Genomic DNA, 24,183 nt, shown 5'->3' with positions numbered 1-24,183 from the left:
AAGTACACAAGTATAATCAGCCTCATGTTGAAGTATCAGCAGTAAAAGTACACGAGTATAATCAGCGTCATGTTGAAGTATCAGCAGTAAAAGTACACAAGTATAATCAGCCTCATGTTGAAGTATCAGAAGTAAAAGTATAAGTATAATCAGCCTCATGTTGAAGTATCAGCAGTAAAAGTACACAAGTATAATCAGCCTCATGTTGAAGTATCAGCAGTAAAAGTACACAAGTATAATCAGCTTCATGTTAAAGTATCAGCAGTAAAAGTATAAGTATAATCAGCTTCCTGTTGAAGTATCGGCAGTAAAAGTACACAAGTATAATCAGCCTCATGTTGAAGTATCAGCAGTAAAAGTACACGAGTATAATCAGCTTCATGTTGAAGTATCAGCAGTAAAAGTACACAAGTATAATCAGCCTCATGTTAAAGTATCAGCAGTATAAGTATAATCAGCTTCATGTTGAAGTATCAGCAGTAAAAGTATAAGTATAATCAGCTTCATGTTGAAGTATCAGCAGTAAAAGTACACAAGTATAATCAGCTTCATGTTGAAGTATCAGCAGTAAAAGTATAAGTATAATCAGCTTCATGTTGAAGTATCAGCAGTAAAAGTACACAAGTATAATCAGCCTCATGTTGAAGTATCAGCAGTAAAAGTACACGAGTATAATCAGCTTCATGTTGAAGTATCAGCAGTAAAAGTACACAAGTATAATCAGCTTCATGTTGAAGTATCAGCAGTAAAAGTATAAGTATAATCAGCTTCATGTTGAAGTATCAGCAGTAAAAGTACACAAGTATAATCAGCCTCATGTTGAAGTATCAGCAGTAAAAGTACACAAGTATAATCAGCTTCATGTTAAAGTATCAGCAGTAAAAGTATAAGTATAATCATCTTCATGTTGAAGTATCGGCAGTAAAAGTACACAAGTATAATCAGCCTCATGTTAAAGTATCAGCAGTATAAGTATAATCAGCTTCATGTTGAAGTATCAGCAGTAAAAGTATAAGTATAATCAGCTTCATGTTGAAGTATCAGCAGTAAAAGTACACAAGTATAATCAGCCTCATGTTGAAGTATCAGCAGTAAAAGTACACGAGTATAATCAGCTTCATGTTGAAGTATCAGCAGTAAAAGTACACAAGTATAATCAGCTTCATGTTGAAGTATCAGCAGTAAAAGTACACAAGTATAATCAGCCTCATGTTAAAGTATCAGCAGTATAAGTATAATCAGCTTCATGTTGAAGTATCAGCAGTAAAAGTATAAGTATAATCAGCTTCATGTTGAAGTATCAGCAGTAAAAGTACACAAGTATAATCAGCTTCATGTTGAAGTATCAGCAGTAAAAGTATAAGTATAATCAGCTTCATGTTGAAGTATCAGCAGTAAAAGTACACAAGTATAATCAGCCTCATGTTGAAGTATCAGCAGTAAAAGTACACGAGTATAATCAGCTTCATGTTGAAGTATCAGCAGTAAAAGTACACGAGTATAATCAGCCTCATGTTGAAGTATCAGCAGTAAAAGTACACGAGTATAATCAGCTTCATGTTGAAGTATCAGCAGTAAAAGTACACAAGTATAATCAGCTTCATGTTAAAGTATCAGCAGTAAAAGTACAAAAGTATAATCAGCCTCATGTTGAAGTATCAGCAGTAAAAGTATAAGTATAATCAGCTTCATGTTAAAGTATCAGCAGTAAAAGTATAAGTATAATCAGCTTCCTGTTGAAGTATCGGCAGTAAAAGTACACAAGTATAATCAGCCTCATGTTGAAGTATCAGCAGTAAAAGTACACGAGTATAATCAGCTTCATGTTGAAGTATCAGCAGTAAAAGTACACAAGTATAATCAGCCTCATGTTAAAGTATCAGCAGTATAAGTATAATCAGCTTCATGTTGAAGTATCAGCAGTAAAAGTATAAGTATAATCAGCTTCATGTTGAAGTATCAGCAGTAAAAGTACACAAGTATAATCAGCCTCATGTTGAAGTATCAGCAGTAAAAGTACACGAGTATAATCAGCTTCATGTTGAAGTATCAGCAGTAAAAGTACACAAGTATAATCAGCCTCATGTTGAAGTATCAGCAGTAAAAGCACACAAGTATAATCAGCTTCATGTTAAAGTATCAGCAGTAAAAGTATAAGTATAATCAGCTTCATGTTGAAGTATCGGCAGTAAAAGTACACAAGTATAATCAGCCTCATGTTGAAGTATCAGCAGTAAAAGTACACGAGTATAATCAGCTTCATGTTGAAGTATCAGCAGTAAAAGTACACAAGTATAATCAGCCTCATGTTGAAATATCAGCAGTAAAAGTACACAAGTATAATCAGCCTCATGTTGAAGTATCAGAAGTAAAAGTATAAGTATAATCAGCCTCATGTTGAAGTATCAGCAGTAAAAGTACACAAGTATAATCAGCCTCATGTTGAAGTATCAGCAGTAAAAGTACACAAGTATAATCAGCTTCATGTTAAAGTATCAGCAGTAAAAGTATAAGTATAATCAGCTTCCTGTTGAAGTATCGGCAGTAAAAGTACACAAGTATAATCAGCCTCATGTTGAAGTATCAGCAGTAAAAGTACACGAGTATAATCAGCTTCATGTTGAAGTATCAGCAGTAAAAGTACACAAGTATAATCAGCCTCATGTTAAAGTATCAGCAGTATAAGTATAATCAGCTTCATGTTGAAGTATCAGCAGTAAAAGTATAAGTATAATCAGCTTCATGTTGAAGTATCAGCAGTAAAAGTACACAAGTATAATCAGCTTCATGTTGAAGTATCAGCAGTAAAAGTATAAGTATAATCAGCTTCATGTTGAAGTATCAGCAGTAAAAGTACACAAGTATAATCAGCCTCATGTTGAAGTATCAGCAGTAAAAGTACAAGTATAATCAGCCTCATGTTGAAGTATCAGCAGTAAAAGTACACAAGTATAATCAGCCTCATGTTGAAGTATCAGCAGTAAAAGTATAAGTATAATCAGCCTCATGTTGAAGTATCAGCAGTAAAAGTACACAAGTATAATCAGCCTCATGTTGAAGTATCAGCAGTAAAAGTACACAAGTATAATCAGCCTCATGTTGAAGTATCAGCAGTAAAAGTACACGAGTATAATCAGCTTCATGTTGAAGTATTAGCAGTAAAAGTACACAAGTATAATCAGCCTCATGTTAAAGTATCAGCAGTATAAGTATAATCAGCTTCATGTTGAAGTATCAGCAGTAAAAGTATAAGTATAATCAGCTTCATGTTGAAGTATCAGCAGTAAAAGTACACAAGTATAATCAGCTTCATGTTGAAGTATCAGCAGTAAAAGTATAAGTATAATCAGCTTCATGTTGAAGTATCAGCAGTAAAAGTACACAAGTATAATCAGCCTCATGTTGAAGTATCAGCAGTAAAAGTACACGAGTATAATCAGCTTCATGTTGAAGTATCAGCAGTAAAAGTACACGAGTATAATCAGCCTCATGTTGAAGTATCAGCAGTAAAAGTACACGAGTATAATCAGCTTCATGTTGAAGTATCAGCAGTAAAAGTACACAAGTATAATCAGCTTCATGTTAAAGTATCAGCAGTAAAAGTACACAAGTATAATCAGCCTCATGTTGAAGTATCAGCAGTAAAAGTATAAGTATAATCAGCTTCATGTTAAAGTATCAGCAGTAAAAGTATAAGTATAATCAGCTTCCTGTTGAAGTATCGGCAGTAAAAGTACACAAGTATAATCAGCCTCATGTTGAAGTATCAGCAGTAAAAGTACACGAGTATAATCAGCTTCATGTTGAAGTATCAGCAGTAAAAGTACACAAGTATAATCAGCCTCATGTTGAAGTATCAGCAGTAAAAGTACACGAGTATAATCAGCTTCATGTTGAAGTATCAGCAGTAAAAGTACACAAGTATAATCAGCCTCATGTTGAAGTATCAGCAGTAAAAGTACACAAGTATAATCAGCTTCATGTTAAAGTATCAGCAGTAAAAGTATAAGTATAATCAGCTTCATGTTGAAGTATCGGCAGTAAAAGTACACAAGTATAATCAGCCTCATGTTGAAGTATCAGCAGTAAAAGTACACGAGTATAATCAGCTTCATGTTGAAGTATCAGCAGTAAAAGTACACAAGTATAATCAGCCTCATGTTGAAATATCAGCAGTAAAAGTACACAAGTATAATCAGCCTCATGTTGAAGTATCAGAAGTAAAAGTATAAGTATAATCAGCCTCATGTTGAAGTATCAGCAGTAAAAGTACACAAGTATAATCAGCCTCATGTTGAAGTATCAGCAGTAAAAGTACACAAGTATAATCAGCTTCATGTTAAAGTATCAGCAGTAAAAGTATAAGTATAATCAGCTTCCTGTTGAAGTATCGGCAGTAAAAGAACACAAGTATAATCAGCCTCATGTTGAAGTATCAGCAGTAAAAGTACACGAGTATAATCAGCTTCATGTTGAAGTATCAGCAGTAAAAGTACACAAGTATAATCAGCCTCATGTTAAAGTATCAGCAGTATAAGTATAATCAGCTTCATGTTGAAGTATCAGCAGTAAAAGTATAAGTATAATCAGCTTCATGTTGAAGTATCAGCAGTAAAAGTACACAAGTATAATCAGCTTCATGTTGAAGTATCAGCAGTAAAAGTATAAGTATAATCAGCTTCATGTTGAAGTATCAGCAGTAAAAGTACACAAGTATAATCAGCCTCATGTTGAAGTATCAGCAGTAAAAGTACAAGTATAATCAGCCTCATGTTGAAGTATCAGCAGTAAAAGTACACAAGTATAATCAGCCTCATGTTGAAGTATCAGCAGTAAAAGTATAAGTATAATCAGCCTCATGTTGAAGTATCAGCAGTAAAAGTACACAAGTATAATCAGCCTCATGTTGAAGTATCAGCAGTAAAAGTACACAAGTATAATCAGCCTCATGTTGAAGTATCAGCAGTAAAAGTATAAGTATAATCAGCTTCATGTTGAAGTATCAGCAGTAAAAGTATAAGTATAATCAGCTTCATGTTGAAGTATCAGCAGTAAAAGTACACAAGTATAATCAGCTTCATGTTGAAGTATCAGCAGTAAAAGTATAAGTATAATCAGCCTCATGTTGAAGTATCAGCAGTAAAAGTACACAAGTATAATCAGCCTCATGTTGAAGTATCAGCAGTAAAAGTACACAAGTATAATCAGCTTCATGTTAAAGTATCAGCAGTAAAAGTACACAAGTATAATCAGCCTCATGTTGAAATATCAGCAGTAAAAGTACACAAGTATAATCAGCCTCATGTTGAAGTATCAGAAGTAAAAGTATAAGTATAATCAGCCTCATGTTGAAGTATCGGCAGTAAAAGTACACAAGTATAATCAGCCTCATGTTGAAGTATCAGCAGTAAAAGTACACGAGTATAATCAGCTTCATGTTGAAGTATCAGCAGTAAAAGTACACAAGTATAATCAGCCTCATGTTAAAGTATCAGCAGTATAAGTATAATCAGCTTCATGTTGAAGTATCAGCAGTAAAAGTATAAGTATAATCAGCTTCATGTGGAAGTATCAGCAGTAAAAGTACACAAGTATAATCAGCTTCATGTTGAAGTATCAGCAGTAAAAGTACACAAGTATAATCAGCCTCATGTTGAAGTATCAGCAGTAAAAGTACACGAGTATAATCAGCTTCATGTTGAAGTATCAGCAGTAAAAGTACACGAGTATAATCAGCTTCATGTTGAAGTATCAGCAGTAAAAGTACACAAGTATAATCAGCTTCATGTTAAAGTATCAGCAGTAAAAGTACACAAGTATAATCAGCCTCATGTTGAAGTATCAGCAGTAAAAGTACACAAGTATAATCAGCTTAATGTTAAAGTATCAGCAGTAAAAGTATAAGTATAATCAGCTTCATGTTGAAGTATCAGCAGTAAAAGTATAAGTATAATCAGCTTCATGTTGAAGTATCAGCAGTAAAAGTACACAAGTATAATCAGCCTCATGTTGAAGTATCAGCAGTAAAAGTACACAAGTATAATCAGCTTCATGTTAAAGTATCAGCAGTAAAAGTACACAAGTATAATCAGCTTCATGTTGAAGTATCAGCAGTAAAAGTACACAAGTATAATCAGCCTCATGTTGAAGTATCAGCAGTAAAAGTACACAAGTATAATCAGCTTCATGTAAAAGTATCAGCAGTAAAAGTACACAAGTATAATCAGCCTCATGTTGAAGTATCAGCAGTAAAAGTACACAAGTATAATCAGCTTCATGTTAAAGTATCAGCAGTAAAAGTACACAAGTATAATCAGCCTCATGTTGAAGTAACAGCAGTAAAAGTACACAAGTATAATCAGCCTCATGTTGAAGTATCAGCAGTAAAAGTACACAAGTATAATCAGCCTCATGTTGAAGTATCAGCAGTAAAAGTACACAAGTATAATCAGCCTCATGTTGAAGTATCAGCAGTAAAAGTACACAAGTATAATCAGCCTCATGTTGAAGTATCAGAAGTAAAAGTATAAGTATAATCAGCTTCATGTTGAAGTATCAGCAGTAAAAGTATAAGTATAATCAGCTTCATGTTGAAGTATCAGCAGTAAAAGTACACAAGTATAATCAGCTTCCTATTGAAGTATCAGCAGTAAAAGTACACAAGTATAATCAGCCTCATGTTGAAGTATCAGCAGTAAAAGTACACGAGTATAATCAGCTTCATGTTGAAGTATCAGCAGTAAAAGTACACAAGTATAATCAGCCTCATGTTAAAGTATCAGCAGTAAAAGTATAAGTATAATCAGCTTCATGTTGAAGTATCAGCAGTAAAAGTATAAGTATAATCAGCTTCATGTTGAAGTATCAGCAGTAAAAGTACACAAGTATAATCAGCTTCATGTTGAAGTATCAGCAGTAAAAGTATAAGTATAATCAGCTTCATGTTGAAGTATCAGCAGTAAAAGTACACAAGTATAATCAGCCTCATGTTGAAGTATCAGCAGTAAAAGTACACAAGTATAATCAGCCTCATGTTGAAGTATCAGCAGTAAAAGTACACAAGTATAATCAGCTTCATGTTAAAGTATCAGCAGTAAAAGTACACAAGTATAATCAGCTTCATGTTAAAGTATCAGCAGTAAAAGTACACAAGTATAATCAGCCTCATGTTGAAGTAACAGCAATAAAAGTACACAAGTATAATCAGCCTCATGTTGAAGTATCAGCAGTAAAAGTACACAAGTATAATCAGCTTCATGTTGAAGTATCAGCAGTAAAAGTATAAGTATAATCAGCCTCATGTTGAAGTATCAGCAGTAAAAGTACACAAGTATAATCAGCCTCATGTTGAAGTATCAGCAGTAAAAGTACACAAGTATAATCAGCTTCATGTTAAAGTATCAGCAGTAAAAGTATAAGTATAATCAGCTTCATGTTGAAGTATCGGCAGTAAAAGTACACGAGTATAATCAGCCTCATGTTGAAGTATCAGCAATAAAAGTACACAAGTATAATAAGCCTCATGTTGAAGTATCAGCAGTAAAAGTACACGAGTATAATCAGCCTCATGTTGAAGTATCAGCAGTAAAAGTACACAAGTATAATCAGCCTCATGTTGAAGTATCAGCAGTAAAAGTATAAGTATAATCAGCTTCATGTTGAAGTATCAGCAGTAAAAGTACACGAGTATAATCAGCTTCATGTTGAAGTATCAGCAGTAAAAGTACACAAGTATAATCAGCTTCATGTTGAATTATCAGCAGTAAAAGTACACAAGTATAATCAGCTTCATGTTGAATTATCAGCAGTAAAAGTACACAAGTATAATCAGCTTCATGTTGAAGTATCAGCAGTAAAAGTACACAAGTATAATCAGCTTCATGTTGAATTATCAGCAGTAAAAGTACACAAGTATAATCAGCTTCATGTTGAATTATCAGCAGTAAAAGTACACAAGTATAATCAGCTTCATGTTGAAGTATCAGTAGTAACTCAGTTACTCAACTAGTTTTTAGTGAAAGACGTTCAAGAGTCCGGAACAGAAGTGAAGAAACAGATTCAAACAGATTAAAATGTGTTTTAATAGAACTTTAAATGTGTTTTAATAGAACTTTAAATGTGTTTTAATAGAACTTGAAATGTGTTTTAGTAGAACTTTAAATGTGTTTTAATAGAACTTTAAATGTGTTTTAGTAGAACTTTAAATGTGTTTTAATAGAACTTTAAATGTATTTTAGTAGAACTTTAAATGTGTTTTAATAGAACTTTAAATGTGTTTTAGTAGAACTTTAAATGTGATTTAATAGAACTTTAAATGTGTTTTAGTAGAACTTTAAATGTGTTTTAATAGAACTTTAAATGTGTTTTAACCTCTCACTTTCTTCCTGTTTTTTTGTTGTCGTCTCTAAAATGAAAACAGGAACTCTCACAGACTTTATTTCATATCTTACCAAATTATCCTTTATTCATATTTAAGACAAAGTTACTGAAATAATTCAATACATGACAAAAAAATATGAATGCTAAAATAATAAAAAATCCAAAGCAATCAATACATTCATAATATTCCACAACTTTACATGACTACAAGTCCCAGAGAGCATTGCTGTAAGAATCGACCAATCAGAGATTCAGTTGTGTTGAAGAGTTTTTCTTTTTTTAACGATACATGTTGTAATTATAACAAGTCTTCAGTACAATTAGTAGAAAACAGACGAAGAGTTAGAAATAGCAGAAAGAAAGAAACTTTATTATTTCTGTTTCACGCGACAATTACATGAAGCTTTGGCTTCACTTCATAGAACAGGACGTTGCCGTCTGGTTTCTGCTCAACGGATCATCGGCGTAGAAAGAAAAGCACGTTCATGAAGCAAAAGAAGTTTGACTTCCGTGTATAAAAATACCAGATCTCCATCATCACTGGGGCCCACTGAGCATGCTCACTACATTACATTACAGTCATTCAGCAGACGCTTTCATCCAAAGCGACTTACAGTAAGTGTATTCATCAATATAGTTATTCAAGAGAACTACGAGTTCATTCCACCACTGTGGGGCCAGGACAGGAAACAGCCGCGACCGGGTCGATCGGCCGCAGGGACCTCTGAGCGACGGGGCAACCGATCGCCCCGAGGCAGCAGAGCGAAGAGGTCGGGCGGGGGTGTAGGGCTTGACCGTGGCCTGGAGATAGGAAGGAGCTGTTCCTTTCACTGCCCTGTAGGCTAGCACCAGAGTCTTACACTGGATGTGAGCTCTTACAGGGAGCCAGTGTAGAGAACGGAGAAGGGAAGTTGTGTGGGAGAACTTGGGGCGATTGAACACCAGACGAGCTGCAGCTTTCTGGACAAGCTCCAGAGGTCTGATGGCCGACCCCGGGGCTCCGGCAAGTAGTGAGTTGCAGTAGTCCAGCCGGGAGATGACCAGAGCCTGGATGAGCACCTGCGCCGTCTCATCAGTGAGGAAGTGAATCCTCCTGATGTTGTAGAGCAGGAATCTGCAGGAGCGTGTAACCGATGCAATGTTTGCTGAGAATGACAGTTGGTCGTCCAGGGTCACACCCAGGTTCCTCACAGTCCGAGTTGGCGTCACCACGGTATCATCAATGGTGATGGAGAGGTCTCTGTGCGGGCAGCCCTTCCCCGGGAGGAACAGCAGCTCGGTTTTGTCCAGGTTGAGCTTCAGGTGGTGTGTCGTCATCCACTTCAAGATGTCAGCCAAGCACGCAGCGATGCGTGCCTCCTTTAGCCCCGCCCCTCCCCAGCTCTCAGTCCATCCTCGCTCTCATTCACATGAACGGAGGAAGTTAAATTACTCTGTCATCAGCTGATACAACTTCAAAATTGATTGACCTCAAACTAAAATATCCTCTGAGTTACAGACGTCTCTTTCTCAATTTAAGTCTACGGGGAAAAGCTGTGTGACGGACCAGGAAGTTGTAGCTCACTGTTTGGCCTCTACGTCAACATCAGCTTCAAAGTGCAGCTGCAGAAACAGGACGTTGGATTCACTGAGCTAACCAATCGCTGAACTATATACGTTTGCAGTATTTACAGAGGTAGTAGTATTACAAGCAGTAGCAGCAGTATTCAGAGGAGCAAAGAGGAAGACAGACGGCTGTGTGTGTGTGTGTGTATATGTGTGTGTATGTGTGTGTGTGTGTGTGTGTGTGTGAAGAGTTACAATTACAAAGTCACAGTTGAAAACCACTCACATCCGGTTAGAACCAGTTTAGATCCAGAAGCAGTAATGGTGATATTAAATGTATAGTGAGCTGAACAGTTATAACGTTGTAATAACATGTTCATAGTATCCCTATAATGAATCAAGAGTCACATTAAAGTGTCGTCCTCCTGTTGAACGTAGGAACAGAACCTCCAGAACCCTGAAGGAGTACCCGTCCTGTGGGACCGAAGGTCATGTGACCTCAACCTCGACCAACCACCGAGCTGTAGATGATGGCGTCATCCGCCTCCTCCACCAGTCTACAAACAAACAAACAAACATGTTCAATCAGTCTTATAGTCCCTGAGGACATCGTTTACGCTGATGTTCTTTCTGTCGGGGCCTCACCGTGTGCTCTGAACTAAGACTTGGGCCTGTTGGTTCTGCAGAGCAGTCTAAAGCCTGATTGAGTGTAAATCACACAAAGCTCCAGGAGACGCTGAGTCGACCCTCAGTGGGACGTTTCATCCAAACTCAACACTGAGATCTCATTGGACGAGAGACACCTGCGCTCCCCAAGAACTGTGAGACTCTGCGTCTCCTCCAGCTCTCTGTCGTTCCACGCCATTCGATTTGCATGCAAGGAGGCACAACAAAGACTTTTCTCTTGAAGGAACCTGAGGTCATGGTCTTAACTTCTCTGTTTTTGGATCCTGGAGAAGAGAACGGAGAACTTCTACGCCCCGTTCTCTCCCCGTTCGCGTCGACATTCTGCCGCTCATAAGGAAGAAGAATTCCCGTAATGTCTGAGGAGAAAACTCTCTCAGACAGTTTATCACCGTGAAGCTTGAAGCTCCGCAACCGAGTTTAACCGAGAACCTCTGAAGAACCACATCGACCTGAGAAGTCCTCTCACAGTAAGAGGCTTCTCTTAGTGTCTGGGCAGTCAGGTCATAGTGTGTTTACGACCTTGTTGGTGTTGTTAACGTGGTGTTGTGTTTGCTCACGGACCGCCGACTTAATGCTAAACACAACTACTGTTGTGTTTCATACTGCTGCAATGGTTGCTGATGTTAGATCATCACCGTCAGGGAAGTTGGTAAATGTCTCGATCAGTCAAAAGACCAAAACCGCGGCTGGCCGAATCTGAGTTCACCAGTCGGGTTTCTGTGATAGAGAAACAGTTCCTGTATTTTACTGCAGCGGTGAGGACCTGCTTTGATTTGAGTGCCCCCCCCCCACAGTACCTGGCCTGGCTCCTGGCTTTGAACTGGATGGGGGCGTAGCTGACGTCGTCCTCTGCCTCGATGGCTCTGCCCTGCTGGAACAGACAGGAACATCAGTGATTCATAGAGTCTAACCTGCAAATATCTTATTAAACAATAACCAAACAATAACAACGAATACGTTTGGACTCAAAATACAAAAAAGATCATGTAAACAAACTCAAACATACCTCTTTTATTTATATATACTGTATATATATATACTAGTGCTGGGCAACAATTACAATTTTTAATCGCGATTAATCGCATTGTTATGCGCAAAATTCAGGAAGTGACGCCACACAAACAGCTGTTCACCGCTCGCTGCCCGGTTCTTGTGTTAAAAATGTCCGCTTAATAATAAAAAAAAACTGCGTTAACGCGCGATAAAATAATTGTCGGCGTTAATTAATTAATGCGTTAACGCGATAATAACGCGTTAACTTGCCCAGCACTAATTTATGTGTATATATATATATATATATATATGTGGGTCATTGACAAATAAGGCTTCTAAAAAGGTAATTAAAAAAATTATCTTCAAAATGGATGTAATGCATATTTTTGTGTCTGGAACAATGTGGTGAAACAAGTCTAAGTTGTGAACCAACTTTTCATAGTATTTTAAATAGTTTTTTAAAGTATTTTTTAACTTCACAGGCTAAAAAATGTCAGGTGGCGCAACCACATATTTATAAAACAATATATATTTTCCTAATATTTATTCAAACTGAAATTTCTGACAAGTATCCCTTAGAGTGTCTACTGTGTCTAACACATCGTATTTTGTGGTTGTGTTTTATATATATACAATAATTTATCATAATTGCGTTCTCTTGGCAGGTATTTAGTATATTTAACTTTTGATTTTACATTTAAACATAATAATACAAATATACAAATGAATACATTCAATACAATAGTTCTTCACATCATATTAAGCAAAAGAAAACAATCACTTTAACCTATTATTCATTGCTTTAAATTAATATTTTACCTGGTCGGACCACCATGACATTTATCAGTTGTGCCGCCTGACAATATTAGTAATCACAGCAAATATGCAGACAATTTGCATTTTTTTTTCAAATACAACAACATGCTTTTAGTCAACAGTCTCTTTTTAAGTAAAAGAAGTAAATATTTCATAGTAATCATGTTTAGCACATATCTGGAACAGGCAAAATCACAGTCTCCTCCGCCTGCGTGTTGCAGCTTCTACCTCATTGTAGCAGCGTTTTGCACACACTCCATACAGGACTTGTTGTCTGCTCCCTGCGTCCTGCTGGCTTTGCTTTACTTGACAGTGGCATCCTTAATAGTTAAACAATATTCATTAATATCATGAAAAATAGTTTGAAAGTGTATAATATAGTTAACTTAACACTGTGAAACTTTAGAATTTTTTTTAAAATATAATGTCAGAGCTTTAAATATAATATCATAGAGTGACATTCTCTGCAGTTGCACCACCTGCCTTACTGGTTGCACCACCTGACATTTGCAACTGATTTCAAATGAAACAGGCATCTACTAGGACACTAGCATTAGCTTTTGTTCTTGCTAACAACTTCATACATTTACATTTAAAATAGAATAAAGACATTTATGATAAAATAACATTGTTCTAGTTTTACATTGGTTGTACCGCCCTGACATGGAAAGTGAACCACTCTACCTATAAGCTGAAAGTAGCTGTTTTTATCAATATTCAAAAGAGATATAAAAACATTTTCACTCTGCTATAAAGGTCCGTTGAGGTCCTCTTGATGATGCAATAACCTGTTTACTGTTTTCCACTTTAATTTCATAATAAAAGTCCCATCTTTACAGCTGTGCCACCCTGACATTTGAGAACATTCAAATTGCTGGACAAAAGTTTTTAAATGATCGCAACAGCTTAAAACTATTGGTATTTGTAAAAATGTGGTTTATTTGAATCGTTACAACAATAAAAGCATGCCGTAGGATTTTATTTTGAATTTATTATCATTTAAATACCTTTTTTAATAGTTTTCTTAGACTGTTCATCTGCTAGGACAGGTGCACCGCCTGTCATTTACAGGGTTTGAGATGCCAAAACACAAAATAATATATATTATTTGACTGTACTGAAAATGTATCAAAACTAGATTTTATAGAATAAAATGATATATGTCATCAATTGATACAATTGTTTTAAAAGGAAATAGTGGACTTGGACACAAAAATATGCATGTCATGTCATTGACCCATATATATATATATATATATATATATATATATATTATATATATATATATATATATATATAATATATAATATATAATATATAACCCTAACCCTGTATATTAATGTATACAATGTGAGCAGAATAGGAGATAATCATAAACTGGATATTGAATGATGACGGACTCACCTTTGGCCCCGCCTCCTCTCTCACAGCTGACTGATTCTTATCTGCCGCTCGCTTCCTAAAAATACAAATATATGAAAACATCAGGAAGTCCAGCGTCACAAGCTTATGATAATATATATATATATATATTTAAATACATCACACTCTCCAAACTTAAACATATTAATTCTGACTTTTTTATCTGATAATTATAAAAAACGTCTCATTGTTATGAGTTATGTATATTATATATATAGATATATATATACACCACGCCTCCCACCTCTGTGTGTATATATAATATAAATATAAATATATATATATATATATATATATATATATATATATATTCATATTAGATATATAAAATGTGTTTAAATGGCCATAAATCAATCTTTTAAGAGTAACTGCTGCAGTTGTCACATAAATGAAGTGCAGCAAAAAGTATAACATTTCCCTCTGAGATGTATTGGTGTAGAAGTATGACATAGAATAAATGGAAACATTCAAGTACTTCTAACATGTACTTGAGTTGCAGTACTTGGGTAAAAGTACTGAAATCAGCAGCAGAATCAGCTTTATATTATATTTAATTATATTTCAACACAAACAACGAAGTAACTTATGAACCTAGAAACAAACCAGGACATCAGAGCTGAACAAGATAAACACCTTTAACTACTATGTACAGATATAACAACTATAACAAGTGTAGATATTAATACAGGCGGATTAAAGGGACAGGTTGTCCAGACAGAATACCTTCTGATGATGCAGAGGACCAGAATGAGACTACAGAGAGCCAGCAGGACACCAACCACCACACCGACGATCAGAGGCACCAGAACGCCTCCTGAAAACACACCAGTCTGTTATGAGACGAGAGGTTAGCACTACATCCTTACAGTCATGACTCTGGGAACATTTAACATAACACGAGCTCTGGCAACACCTTCACTCTGCTACCTCTTTCTGTCAGGTACTATGTTCTCTACCTGTTCAGGTACTCTGTTCACTACCTGTTCAGGTACTCTGTTCTCTACCTGCTCAGGTACTCTGTTCTCTACCTGTTCAGGTACTCTGTTCTCTACCTGCTCAGGTACTCTGTTCTCTACCTGTTCAGGTACTCTGTTCTCTACCTGTTCAGGTACTCTGTTCACTACCTGTTCAGGTACTCTGTTCTCTACCTGCTCAGGTACTCTGTTCTCTACCTGCTCAGGTACTCTGTTCTCTACCTGCTCAGGTACTCTGTTCTCTACCTGTTCAGGTACTCTGTTCTCTACCTGCTCAGGTACTCTGTTCTCTACCTGCTCAGGTACTCTGTTCTCTACCTGTTCAGGTACTCTGTTCTCTACCTGTTCAGGTACTCTGTTTACTACCTGTTCAGGTACTCTGTTCTCTACCTGCTCAGGTACTCTGTTCTCTACCTGTTCAGGTACTCTGTTCTCTACCTGTTCAGGTACTCTGTTCTCTACCTGCTCAGGTACTCTGTTCTCTACCTGCTCAGGTACTCTGTTCTCTACCTGTTCAGGTACTCTGTTTACTACCTGTTCAGGTACTCTGTTCTCTACCTGCTCAGGTACTCTGTTCTCTACCTGCTCAGGTACTCTGTTCTCTACCTGCTCAGGTACTCTGTTCTCTACCTGTTCAGGTACTCTGTTCTCTACCTGTGTGGGTACTCTGTTCTCTACCTGCTCAGGTACTCTGTTCTCTACCTGCTCAGGTACTCTGTTCTCTACCTGCTCAGGTACTCTGTTCTCTACCTGTTCAGGTACTCTGTTCTCTACCTGCTCAGGTACTCTGTTCTCTACCTGCTCAGGTACTCTGTTCTCTACCTGCTCAGGTACTCTGTTCTCTACCTGCTCAGGTACTCTGTTCTCTACCTGTTCAGGTACTCTGTTCTCTACCTGCTCAGGTACTCTGTTCTCTACCTGCTCAGGTACTCTGTTCTCTACCTGTTCAGGTACTCTGTTCTCTACCTGCTCAGGTACTCTGTTCTCTACCTGCTCAGGTACTCTGTTCTCTACCTGCTCAGGTACTCTGTTCTCTACCTGTTCAGGTACTCTGTTCTCTACCTGTTCAGGTACTCTGTTCTCTACCTGTTCAGGTACTCTGTTTACTACCTGTTCAGGTACTCTGTTCTCTACCTGCTCAGGTACTCTGTTCTCTACCTGTTCAGGTACTCTGTTCTCTACCTGTTCAGGTACTCTGTTCTCTACCTGCTCAGGTACTCTGTTCTCTACCTGCTCAGGTACTCTGTTCTCTACCTGTTCAGGTACTCTGTTTACTACCTGTTCAGGTACTCTGTTCTCTACCTGCTCAGGTACTCTGTTCTCTACCTGTTCAGGTACTCTGTTCTCTACCTGTGTGGGTACTCTGTTCTCTACCTGCTCAGGTACTCTGTTCTCTACCTGTTCAGGTACTCTGTTCTCTACCTGCTCAGGTACTCTGTTCTCTACCTGCTCAGGTACTCTGTTCTCTACCTGCTCAGGTACTCTGTTCTCTACCTGCTCAGGTACTCTGTTCTCTACCTGTTCAGGTACTCTGTTCTCTACCTGCTCAGGTACTCTGTTCTCTACCTGCTCAGGTACTCTGTTCTCTACCTGCTCAGGTACTCTGTTCTCTACCTGTGTGGGTACTCTGTTCGTCCTCTCCAGCCTCCACATTCAGACTGAACGGATGGGAGAGTGTGCCGACGGTGTTCTTCAAATCACAGGTGTAGTTCCCAGAATCCTCTGCTTTCAGAGGGCCGAGGTGGAGGGAGGGGCCAGTGTATCTGAGGGCGTGGCCATCTCTGAACCAGGTGACCTCCAGCTGGTGGAAGGTGCACTCTGTAGTGCAGGTCAGTGTGACGGCTTCACCTCTCTTAAACTCTCCGTCTCTGGAGCTCAGTATCTTCATTTGAGTCTTATCTGAAATATGTATTTTAAATGTTACTTTTCCTTGACTTACAGATTCAATAAATGAATACATCAACATCACTGAGGCTCAGTCGACAGTACCAACGATGTTCTGATGGTTCTAACTACCTGCTGTAGAGCTCTAATGTCCTGGACCCTGAACACCTCATGTTTGTAATGGTTCCAGTCGGATGCTTTCTGTTGCTCCTCTCTAGAAGCTTTGCACAGGAATGTACCTTTATTAACTTCCTTCAGAAACACAGTCGTTTATGAACCATGATCTCCGTTCTTCATCTTTTCCTCTGAGTTTGCTGCATTTAGCAGGACTCCACTTTGTGACCACCATTACTACTTTAACATGATTATTGTTGGGACCATTGGGATACAAAGCCATAATATATTTATTCTGGTCCACTCAACAAATAAACAACAATGGCGGCTCCTGAAGAGGCTATTAGCTACATTAGCATCAGTTTGAGTATTTCTTCATTGAAAGCCACAAAAGTTCGTCCATGAAAACCAACAGATCTGTAAAAGAAGCTACAGCACACAAACCTCTGGGCTCCAGGATCACAGATGTTAGTGATCGGTAATATTAACAAGTGTGTTGGCATAACAACACGATGCTCTTACCATCGACTGTGACTCTCACTCCTGTTTGGTTAGTGTAAAAGGATAACTTGTTTTCATCTTCCATTCTGAAGCGAAGAGTTTTATCGTCTTCCTTCTTTAGACCTGAGATCTGTAAAGTACAGTTTCCCTTCGTGTCTCCCAGGTAACGATAACGAGGGTTGTTGGCGTTGTTTTGTAATGTGTTGTCGGTCACAGTCGGAGTGACACCCTGACAAATTGCATGGTTCTGGCACCAAACGACTCTGATGATCTCGACCAAAACCTCTCTTCCATCCTGAGTGACAGTCTTCCCTGGTGTGAAGGTGCAGGGGAGGGTCACTGTGGATCCTCTAACACCACAAACTGGATCTGAATAGTTCACACGTTGACTCACAGCACCTGGAGACACAAAATGCAGAAAATGACGTAAAAGGACAGAATTCAGGTTTTAGTCTCAGTGAACAAAAGTCTGATAGTAGAACTAGAGTCACAGACCTGAGATTTGATCTCGTTTTAAATTAAATTTGCGGCCTTTTCCTCAACACAGACAGAAACCTTTTGAGTTATTATGGTTCAGACGTATGGTGCTGTTAAACTGCTGCTCATACAGGAGCAGGATAAACGCCAGCAGACATGGATTGAAGCAGAATATTTTGTGAGATAAAAACATGTGAATTTTGGAAATTATTACATCCATCTCTTTTCAATGCATTTTGAGTTTTTTAAAAGTTATTAATAACAATAATAACTAGAAAATTCCTAAAGAAATTTTGACAGTGTGGCTTCTACTGCCCGAAGAAATCGCAATATACACACGCCAATGTTACCGGTAGTGTCATTCAGGTTCAATTGAGATAGCGCTACTCTCTTTTCTGCATTTTAGATTAGTACTCTTGGATTGAAACTTGTATTTGTGGGGCTTTTATTTTGAAAGGGTGGGACTGGAGTGGGAGAGAGAGACAGACAGAGAGAGAGAGAGCCTGCGTGCGTGTGTGTAACTGGTTGCCATGGTGAGGACGCACCTGGTGTTAGAGGCAGACTGATTAGGGAACATTACAGTAAACAGTGATTTTAAACAAAACTCCTGTCTCCTTTTAACAAATTAGCAGGAGTCTGAGTGCCAAACTATGGATACCTTGAGAAAGATAAGACTCTGGGAAACGCGCTGATGTGTTTTTTATGTTTGTGGTGTTAATAAAGTGCAGCGTTTTGTCTACGTTTTAAACTTTGAATCATGTCTCTACGTTAATGTACGGCTCGTCAATATGGGCCCAAAGTTAAGTGTTTTTTTTTAGCTCTCTTCACTCCGCAACCCCATTCAAGTGAATGGAGAAAGTTTGCTCAGTTTTTGTGGATTTTCGGGAATTTTCGGGAAAACCGCTGGGTGAATCTCTCCGAAAAATAGATAGCACACTATTCCCGATCAGGCCGCACGTTTTGATGTATTTTTCACGCCGCTGTTGGCAACGCTGTGTGAGGAGAAGAAAACAATGCAGAAAAGAGAGTAGCGCTATCTCAATTGAACCTGAATGACACTACCGGTAACATTGGCGTGTGTATATATTGCGATTTCTTCGGGCAGTAGAAGCCACACTGTCAATTTCTTTAGGAATTTTCTAGTTATTATTATTATTAAGCCCGATGGATTACATTCAGTGTGGCTTTGTGGCACAAAGCCACACTGAATGATACAAATGTCAATTTTATGAATAAAGCTGCTGTCACGACCCGGCTCAAAAAGTCGTAACATGAGGGAGACAAGACGAGTTAAAAGTAATAAATAGACGTTTATTTAAAGTACAAACTAACAGACCTAAACTAAACAAACAAATAAACAGCCGGGTCCTCCGCACAGGAGGCAGAGAGGGCCCCAGCCACAGAAGAGGGGCAGCATATATAGCTGGGACCAACCCAGTAGGCTCAGGTGTGGCTCATCAGCTGCCGATCAACATCCTGCAAGACAACCGAAACAGACACAGACCCCTGGTGGAAGGGAGGGGTCGTCACACTGCAAAGTTAAGTCTGCTGTCAGCAGAGCGTTTTACAAATAAAGAGAAAACTATAATATTATAGAAATATGAAGACGTTAAAGTCATAATTTAGACTAAAATAAAGAGTTTAAACATGAAGGAAGACCAGCTGGTAATAAATCACTGACTCTATGAATGTTTAAATTAATAGATTTATAAAAGGTTCTGATCTGCTATAGTTACATGTGTGTAATATATTACATTAGTGTTGTTGTAGATGTATGATGGTGTGTGTGTGTGTGTGTGTGAATATCTTATTGTTTCAGCTGTAACCTCGGTGATGTGAAACAGACTTCAGGGCAAATAAATGAATAAGTATAAAAACAACTCAAAGCAGTAAGAATGTCTTCTTCATAACTTATAATCATCTCAGCAAAGTTTAAAGTAACGACTCAACACGTCTCTAGAAGCTGAACCACGTCATGAATATATGAATACATGAATATATAATGAGGGGTATAGTGAGTTAGTTGTGGTTCTATGGATGAAAGTCATGGTTCTGACCTTTTCTGTTTTTTCGTGTTTGCTGTGAAACTTAAAGTGCAATAAAACAGTTTTAAATATGTAAAGTGCTGCAGACACAGCGAGCAGCTGAGTGTGATTCTCTGTAATAAACTGTCTTCACACGTAGTTGCTGGATTCATAAATAGACATGAAGGGAAGTAAGAGTGAAGAGAGAGAGACAGATTAGAGAAGAAGAAGTACTCACACGCCTACTGCAGTAAAACACATGCTGTCAAGTATTACATGTACTTATAATGTACAACACAAAGCACTTATTAGACACAGGCATCGTTCTACTTTGATGTGTTATAGATTATTGTTGATGAGGTGATGTGAACGCAGTTGATCCAGTTTTACAGAAAGAGAAAATATAATAAAACAGAAATGAAGTCAAATAAATAAATCACAGACTCAGAGGTTTAAATACCTCTGAGTCGTACTGAAGTGCAGTATTTGTGTACATGTAGTTCGACATTGTTGTTGAATGTTCTCAGTTTTCACACGGAGAACGTGAGAGAGGAGAACCCAGAGACGGACGTCAGCCTCACCTGTCAGCAGGAACATCAAGCACAGAACCTTTGTGTCCCAGAGCGCCATCCTGACTGTCCACGTCTTCCCCGACACAAAGAGGAGCCAGAGTGAGCCGACCCACGGACGCTTGTGACATAACAAGAAGGTCTTTGACTTTCTGACTTCCTCTTTTCTTTTCTCTTTTTCCGAGAACTCTTCTTTCAACATTGTCTTCTCTCAGATATCTGACACTTCTCCTGTTGCTGGTCACTTCCTAATGACTCGAGAGCACGAGGCCTTTTCTGAGAAACACTTTATCTTTACTGTCAACGTCCTCCGGTCAACACTTGTTCCCTCACTGCACACAACTACAGTCCTGCTTCTACACATCTCCACTGTAATCCTGTGTGTTCTTGACTTTTCCATTGCTTTCATTGTGTTTCCTCTCAATGTGTTTATTGTCATCAAGCTGCCCAATAAACCTGTTTGTGATCAGAGAGAAAACCTCTTCAGACCTGGCAACACGAGCAACCTGACAACACGAGCAACCTGACAACACGAGCAACCTGACAACACGAGCAACCTGACAACACGAGCAACCTGACAACACGAGCAACCTGACAACACGAGCAACCTGACAACACGAGCAACAACGAGACCACTGAGGAGACATCAGAAGAATCTGATTTGTCCTCTCCTCTCCTCTTTTTATCGGTAGAACGTGTGATTAGTGGTGTTTGGTGTTGTTCGGGAGGATGGCGTCCTCCGAGACGCCACGCCCGTCAATCCGGCAGGGAGTCCGGGTAGTTCCACCGGACAGCAGCGTGTCAGTAGAGGAGGTGCTGCTGGCTGTCGGAGAGCAGGTGGGACATGACAAACTCTCCTTTGCATCTCGGATGAATAAAGCTGTGGTTGTGTTCGTGGCGAGCGAGGCTTATGTCCACAACCTGATAGAGAGCGGCGTGTTGATCAGGGACAGCTTCGTGCAGGTCTCTCCGCTCTCAGTGCCCTCTACGCGGATCACCGTGTCCGGTGTTCCGCCGTTTATACCGAACGAGCTGTTAGAAAATGAGCTGCGCAGGTTTGGAAAGTTTGCCAGCGGATTTAAAACAGTCAGTTTGGGGTGTAAGGATCCCAAACTGAAGCACGTGCTGTCTCTTAGGCGGCAGGTCTTCATGTTCCTGGAGTCACCTACACAAACACTGGAGGTGTCCTTCAGGGTTAAACACGGGGAGGGTTCATACATGGTGTACGCTAGCTCGGGACAGATCAAATGCTTTGAGTGTGGAGATGTAGGACACAAACGCTTCGCGTGTCCGCACAAGCAGCAGAGAAGCGCGGAGGCGGAGCCTGGTGCCGCGGCGGCTCCCGCCGGTGCGGTCGGCGGCGCTTCTTCGTCTTCTGCTGATAACAACAATGTCGATAAGGAGGATCAGGGCCAGTCTTACAACCAGCAGGTTTCTGTGGTGGCGCAGAACCTCACTACATCTGGTACCGAAGCACCACCACAGTCGGTAGAAGTCTGTGAAGAGGCAGCTACAGGTTCTGCAGGTGGAGATCTCATCATAGCCTAAGGCCCTGTCCACATTACTCCGTTTCTCCTTGGATGCAGATTTGTCAAATAGAAACGATCTCTGTCCACACGGGAGTTTCAGCATCATTCTCGAGTTGATCTGCATCCACACGGCAGCTTTCGAAGACGGACAGCACGTGACCATTAACGTACACTGGGCATGCACGTGACGGTGTAAACAGGAAGTGGATTGCTTGCTTAGTTAAAAAAAATAAAATACTACAGAGTAATAAAGTAGTCTTTAATAATGAAAGGTTGTATTTGATACTTAAGATCTTCCTCTAAAATCTCCCTCTATAAACTCAAACAGACAGTTCGTGGAAAGTTTTAGAAGTTTTATTTTTCATCTCTCTCTCTCTCTCTCTCTCCAAATTTACTTTAACATCAACACTTACACATAAACGTTTACTAGATTATGGGTCCATCAATGTGGTCTCTCACTCGTTTCCTCCGTGTTGTTGATGTCTGTTCTCACTAGTAGCTCTGAACATCATGTCCGCCTAGCTAGCTTCTAAGCTAATTTTAACATTACCGCCAATGGAGAAATGCTAACCGCGATTAGCATTTAATACAACACAAATGTTATACTAAACACGCGAATAGAATATATCTACGTACATCTTTTCATGCTCCATAAATACATACTTACAGACTAAGGTCTCTCAAGGCTACCAAACGGAAGAAGTAAAACGTTAGTGCAGCATGTCTTCTCATTAGAATCTAAAAACAATGAGCTGCTCCATAGGGCTGATGACGGTCACGCCGCTCGCTAATCACTCCAATAACAGCTGCTTCCTCCACAGAAATGCAGACTTTTACTGCACAACAGCTGCTGCTAGCTGTTGTGCTAGCAGCAACATCATGTAGCTGTTGTGCTAGCAGCAACATCATGTAGCTGTTGTGCTAGCAGCAACATCGTGTAGCTGTTGTGCTAGCAGCAACATCGTGTAGCTGTTGTGCTAGCAGCAACATCGTGTAGCTGTTGTGCTAGCAGCAACATCGTGTAGCTGTTGTGCTAGCAGCAACATCGTGTAGCTGTTGTGCTAGCAGCAACATCGTGTAGCTGTTGTGCTAGCAGCAACATCGTGTAGCTGTTGTGCTAGCAGCAACATCGTGTAGCTGTTGTGCTAGCAGCAACATCGTGTAGCTGTTGTGCTAGCAGCAACATCGTGTAGCTGTTGTGCTAGCAGCAACATCGTGTAGCTGTTGTGCTAGCAGCAACGCTTGCAATTAGTTATCCATGTTGAAATGAATCGCTGGTAGCCCAGTTTGTTTTCTTCCGGGTACGGGTCACGTGATAGTGAGTGTGACGAATCAGGGACGGAGACGTCATGGTTGCCAAGAACCAATCCAGTAGTGAACACGGGTGTGGGCGTAATTTTTTCTAAGCACATCCGTATCCGACCGTCCACACGCAAACGCAACCCCGGAGTTCTCAAATACCTCCAACCTCGCCGGAGTTTTCAGATTCCTCCGTTTAGGGTGCTCCAAAACTCCGGCGTAGTGTGGCTGCTCAGTGTAAACGTAGCAAATACGGAGTAAAAACGGAGTAATGTGGACAGGGCCTTAGATGAAGGACAGAGTGTAGGGTCTGTGTCCAACAGCCAGCTGTCTTGTGAGGGAGAGGACATGGAGTATGAGAGTGAATCAGATGTTGCATCTAATTCTGAAACGTGCATTAAAGGCACTGATCTGTATTCACTAGAGGAAATAAACTCGTTTTTGGATGTAACTTACAATAGATCTGCAAAAGTGAGTGATTATTTCCCTGACATTGAGAAGTTCATACGATCTGTTGGGGTGGCGCAGAGAAAGGTGGGTTTGGACCTTCTAGATCAGAGGTAGCCAACACGGTGCCTGTGGGCACCCTGTTGCCCGCAGGGACCACGTGAGTCGCCCGCAAGACATGTTCTAAAAATAGCACTAGTCACCATGGAGCTCCGTCTAAAATTGTAGTTGCTGTTCTTTTTTAATCAAAAACGCTTGCATTAGTGTAGATTTTAAAATGACAATATTTCTTGTCATAAGAGAGTCGGGTACCCGGAGGCGCACGGCGGACAGCCAGGAAGAGACTGCCGTACTGCACTAGGTTTTCAGGTTCCGAATGGCGGGCGCTTCCCGTTGGTGCCAGACGCGCGCCGAGAGCGCACCCCGTCGTCAGGTCCGTAAATCCTCGGAATAGGCCGCGGGGCAACAACTCAGGGGTGGCAGGGGTAGAGGCGAGGCAACGCAATCCGACCGAAAAGGCCCA

The 24,183-nt window shown here is 39.5% G+C and overlaps 1 protein-coding gene across 2 annotated transcripts; it reads right to left on the bottom strand.

Annotated features, from left to right (window-relative positions):
• Positions 1 to 8,433: 8,433 nt before the first annotated feature.
• LOC142934082 (uncharacterized) lies at positions 8,434 to 23,686 on the bottom strand. Of its 2 annotated transcripts, none has more exons than XM_076078472.1 (7): positions 20,398 to 23,686; positions 17,337 to 17,714; positions 16,431 to 16,715; positions 14,566 to 14,656; positions 13,825 to 13,879; positions 11,409 to 11,482; positions 8,434 to 10,481 (listed from the first exon to the last, which is right to left on the bottom strand). In XM_076078472.1, exons 1-7 carry the CDS (start codon positions 20,585 to 20,587, stop codon positions 10,424 to 10,426), a joined length of 1,131 nt encoding a protein of 376 aa, XP_075934587.1. In that variant the 5' UTR covers positions 20,588 to 23,686; the 3' UTR covers positions 8,434 to 10,423. The 2 variants fall into 2 exon arrangements, with proteins under 2 accessions (XP_075934587.1, XP_075934588.1); XM_076078473.1 differs by having other exon boundaries at positions 11,409 to 11,479.
• Between the last annotated feature and the right edge of the window lie 497 nt (positions 23,687 to 24,183).

Source organism: Anarhichas minor, unplaced genomic scaffold (genome assembly GCF_050575085.1).
Source record: "Anarhichas minor isolate MPS153535 unplaced genomic scaffold, ASM5057508v1 ptg000066l, whole genome shotgun sequence".
NCBI classification, from domain to species: domain Eukaryota; kingdom Metazoa; phylum Chordata; class Actinopteri; order Perciformes; family Anarhichadidae; genus Anarhichas; species Anarhichas minor.
Note: the sequence above shows the minus strand (reverse complement) of the source record. Positions and strands in the feature narration are given on the sequence as shown.

Coding starts and splice junctions, on each gene's coding strand:
- LOC142934082 (XM_076078472.1), bottom strand. CDS start 20,587: ATGTTGAAAGAAGAGTTCTCGGAAAAAGAGAAAAGAAAAGAGGAAGTC. Junction 17,715..20,397: donor CTTGATGTTCCTGCTGACAG/GTGAGGCTGACG, acceptor TTGTGTCTCCAG/GTGCTGTGAGTCAACGTGTG. Junction 11,483..13,824: donor GAGAGGAGGCGGGGCCAAAG/GTGAGTCCGTCA, acceptor TGTCTGTTCCAG/CAGGGCAGAGCCATCGAGGC.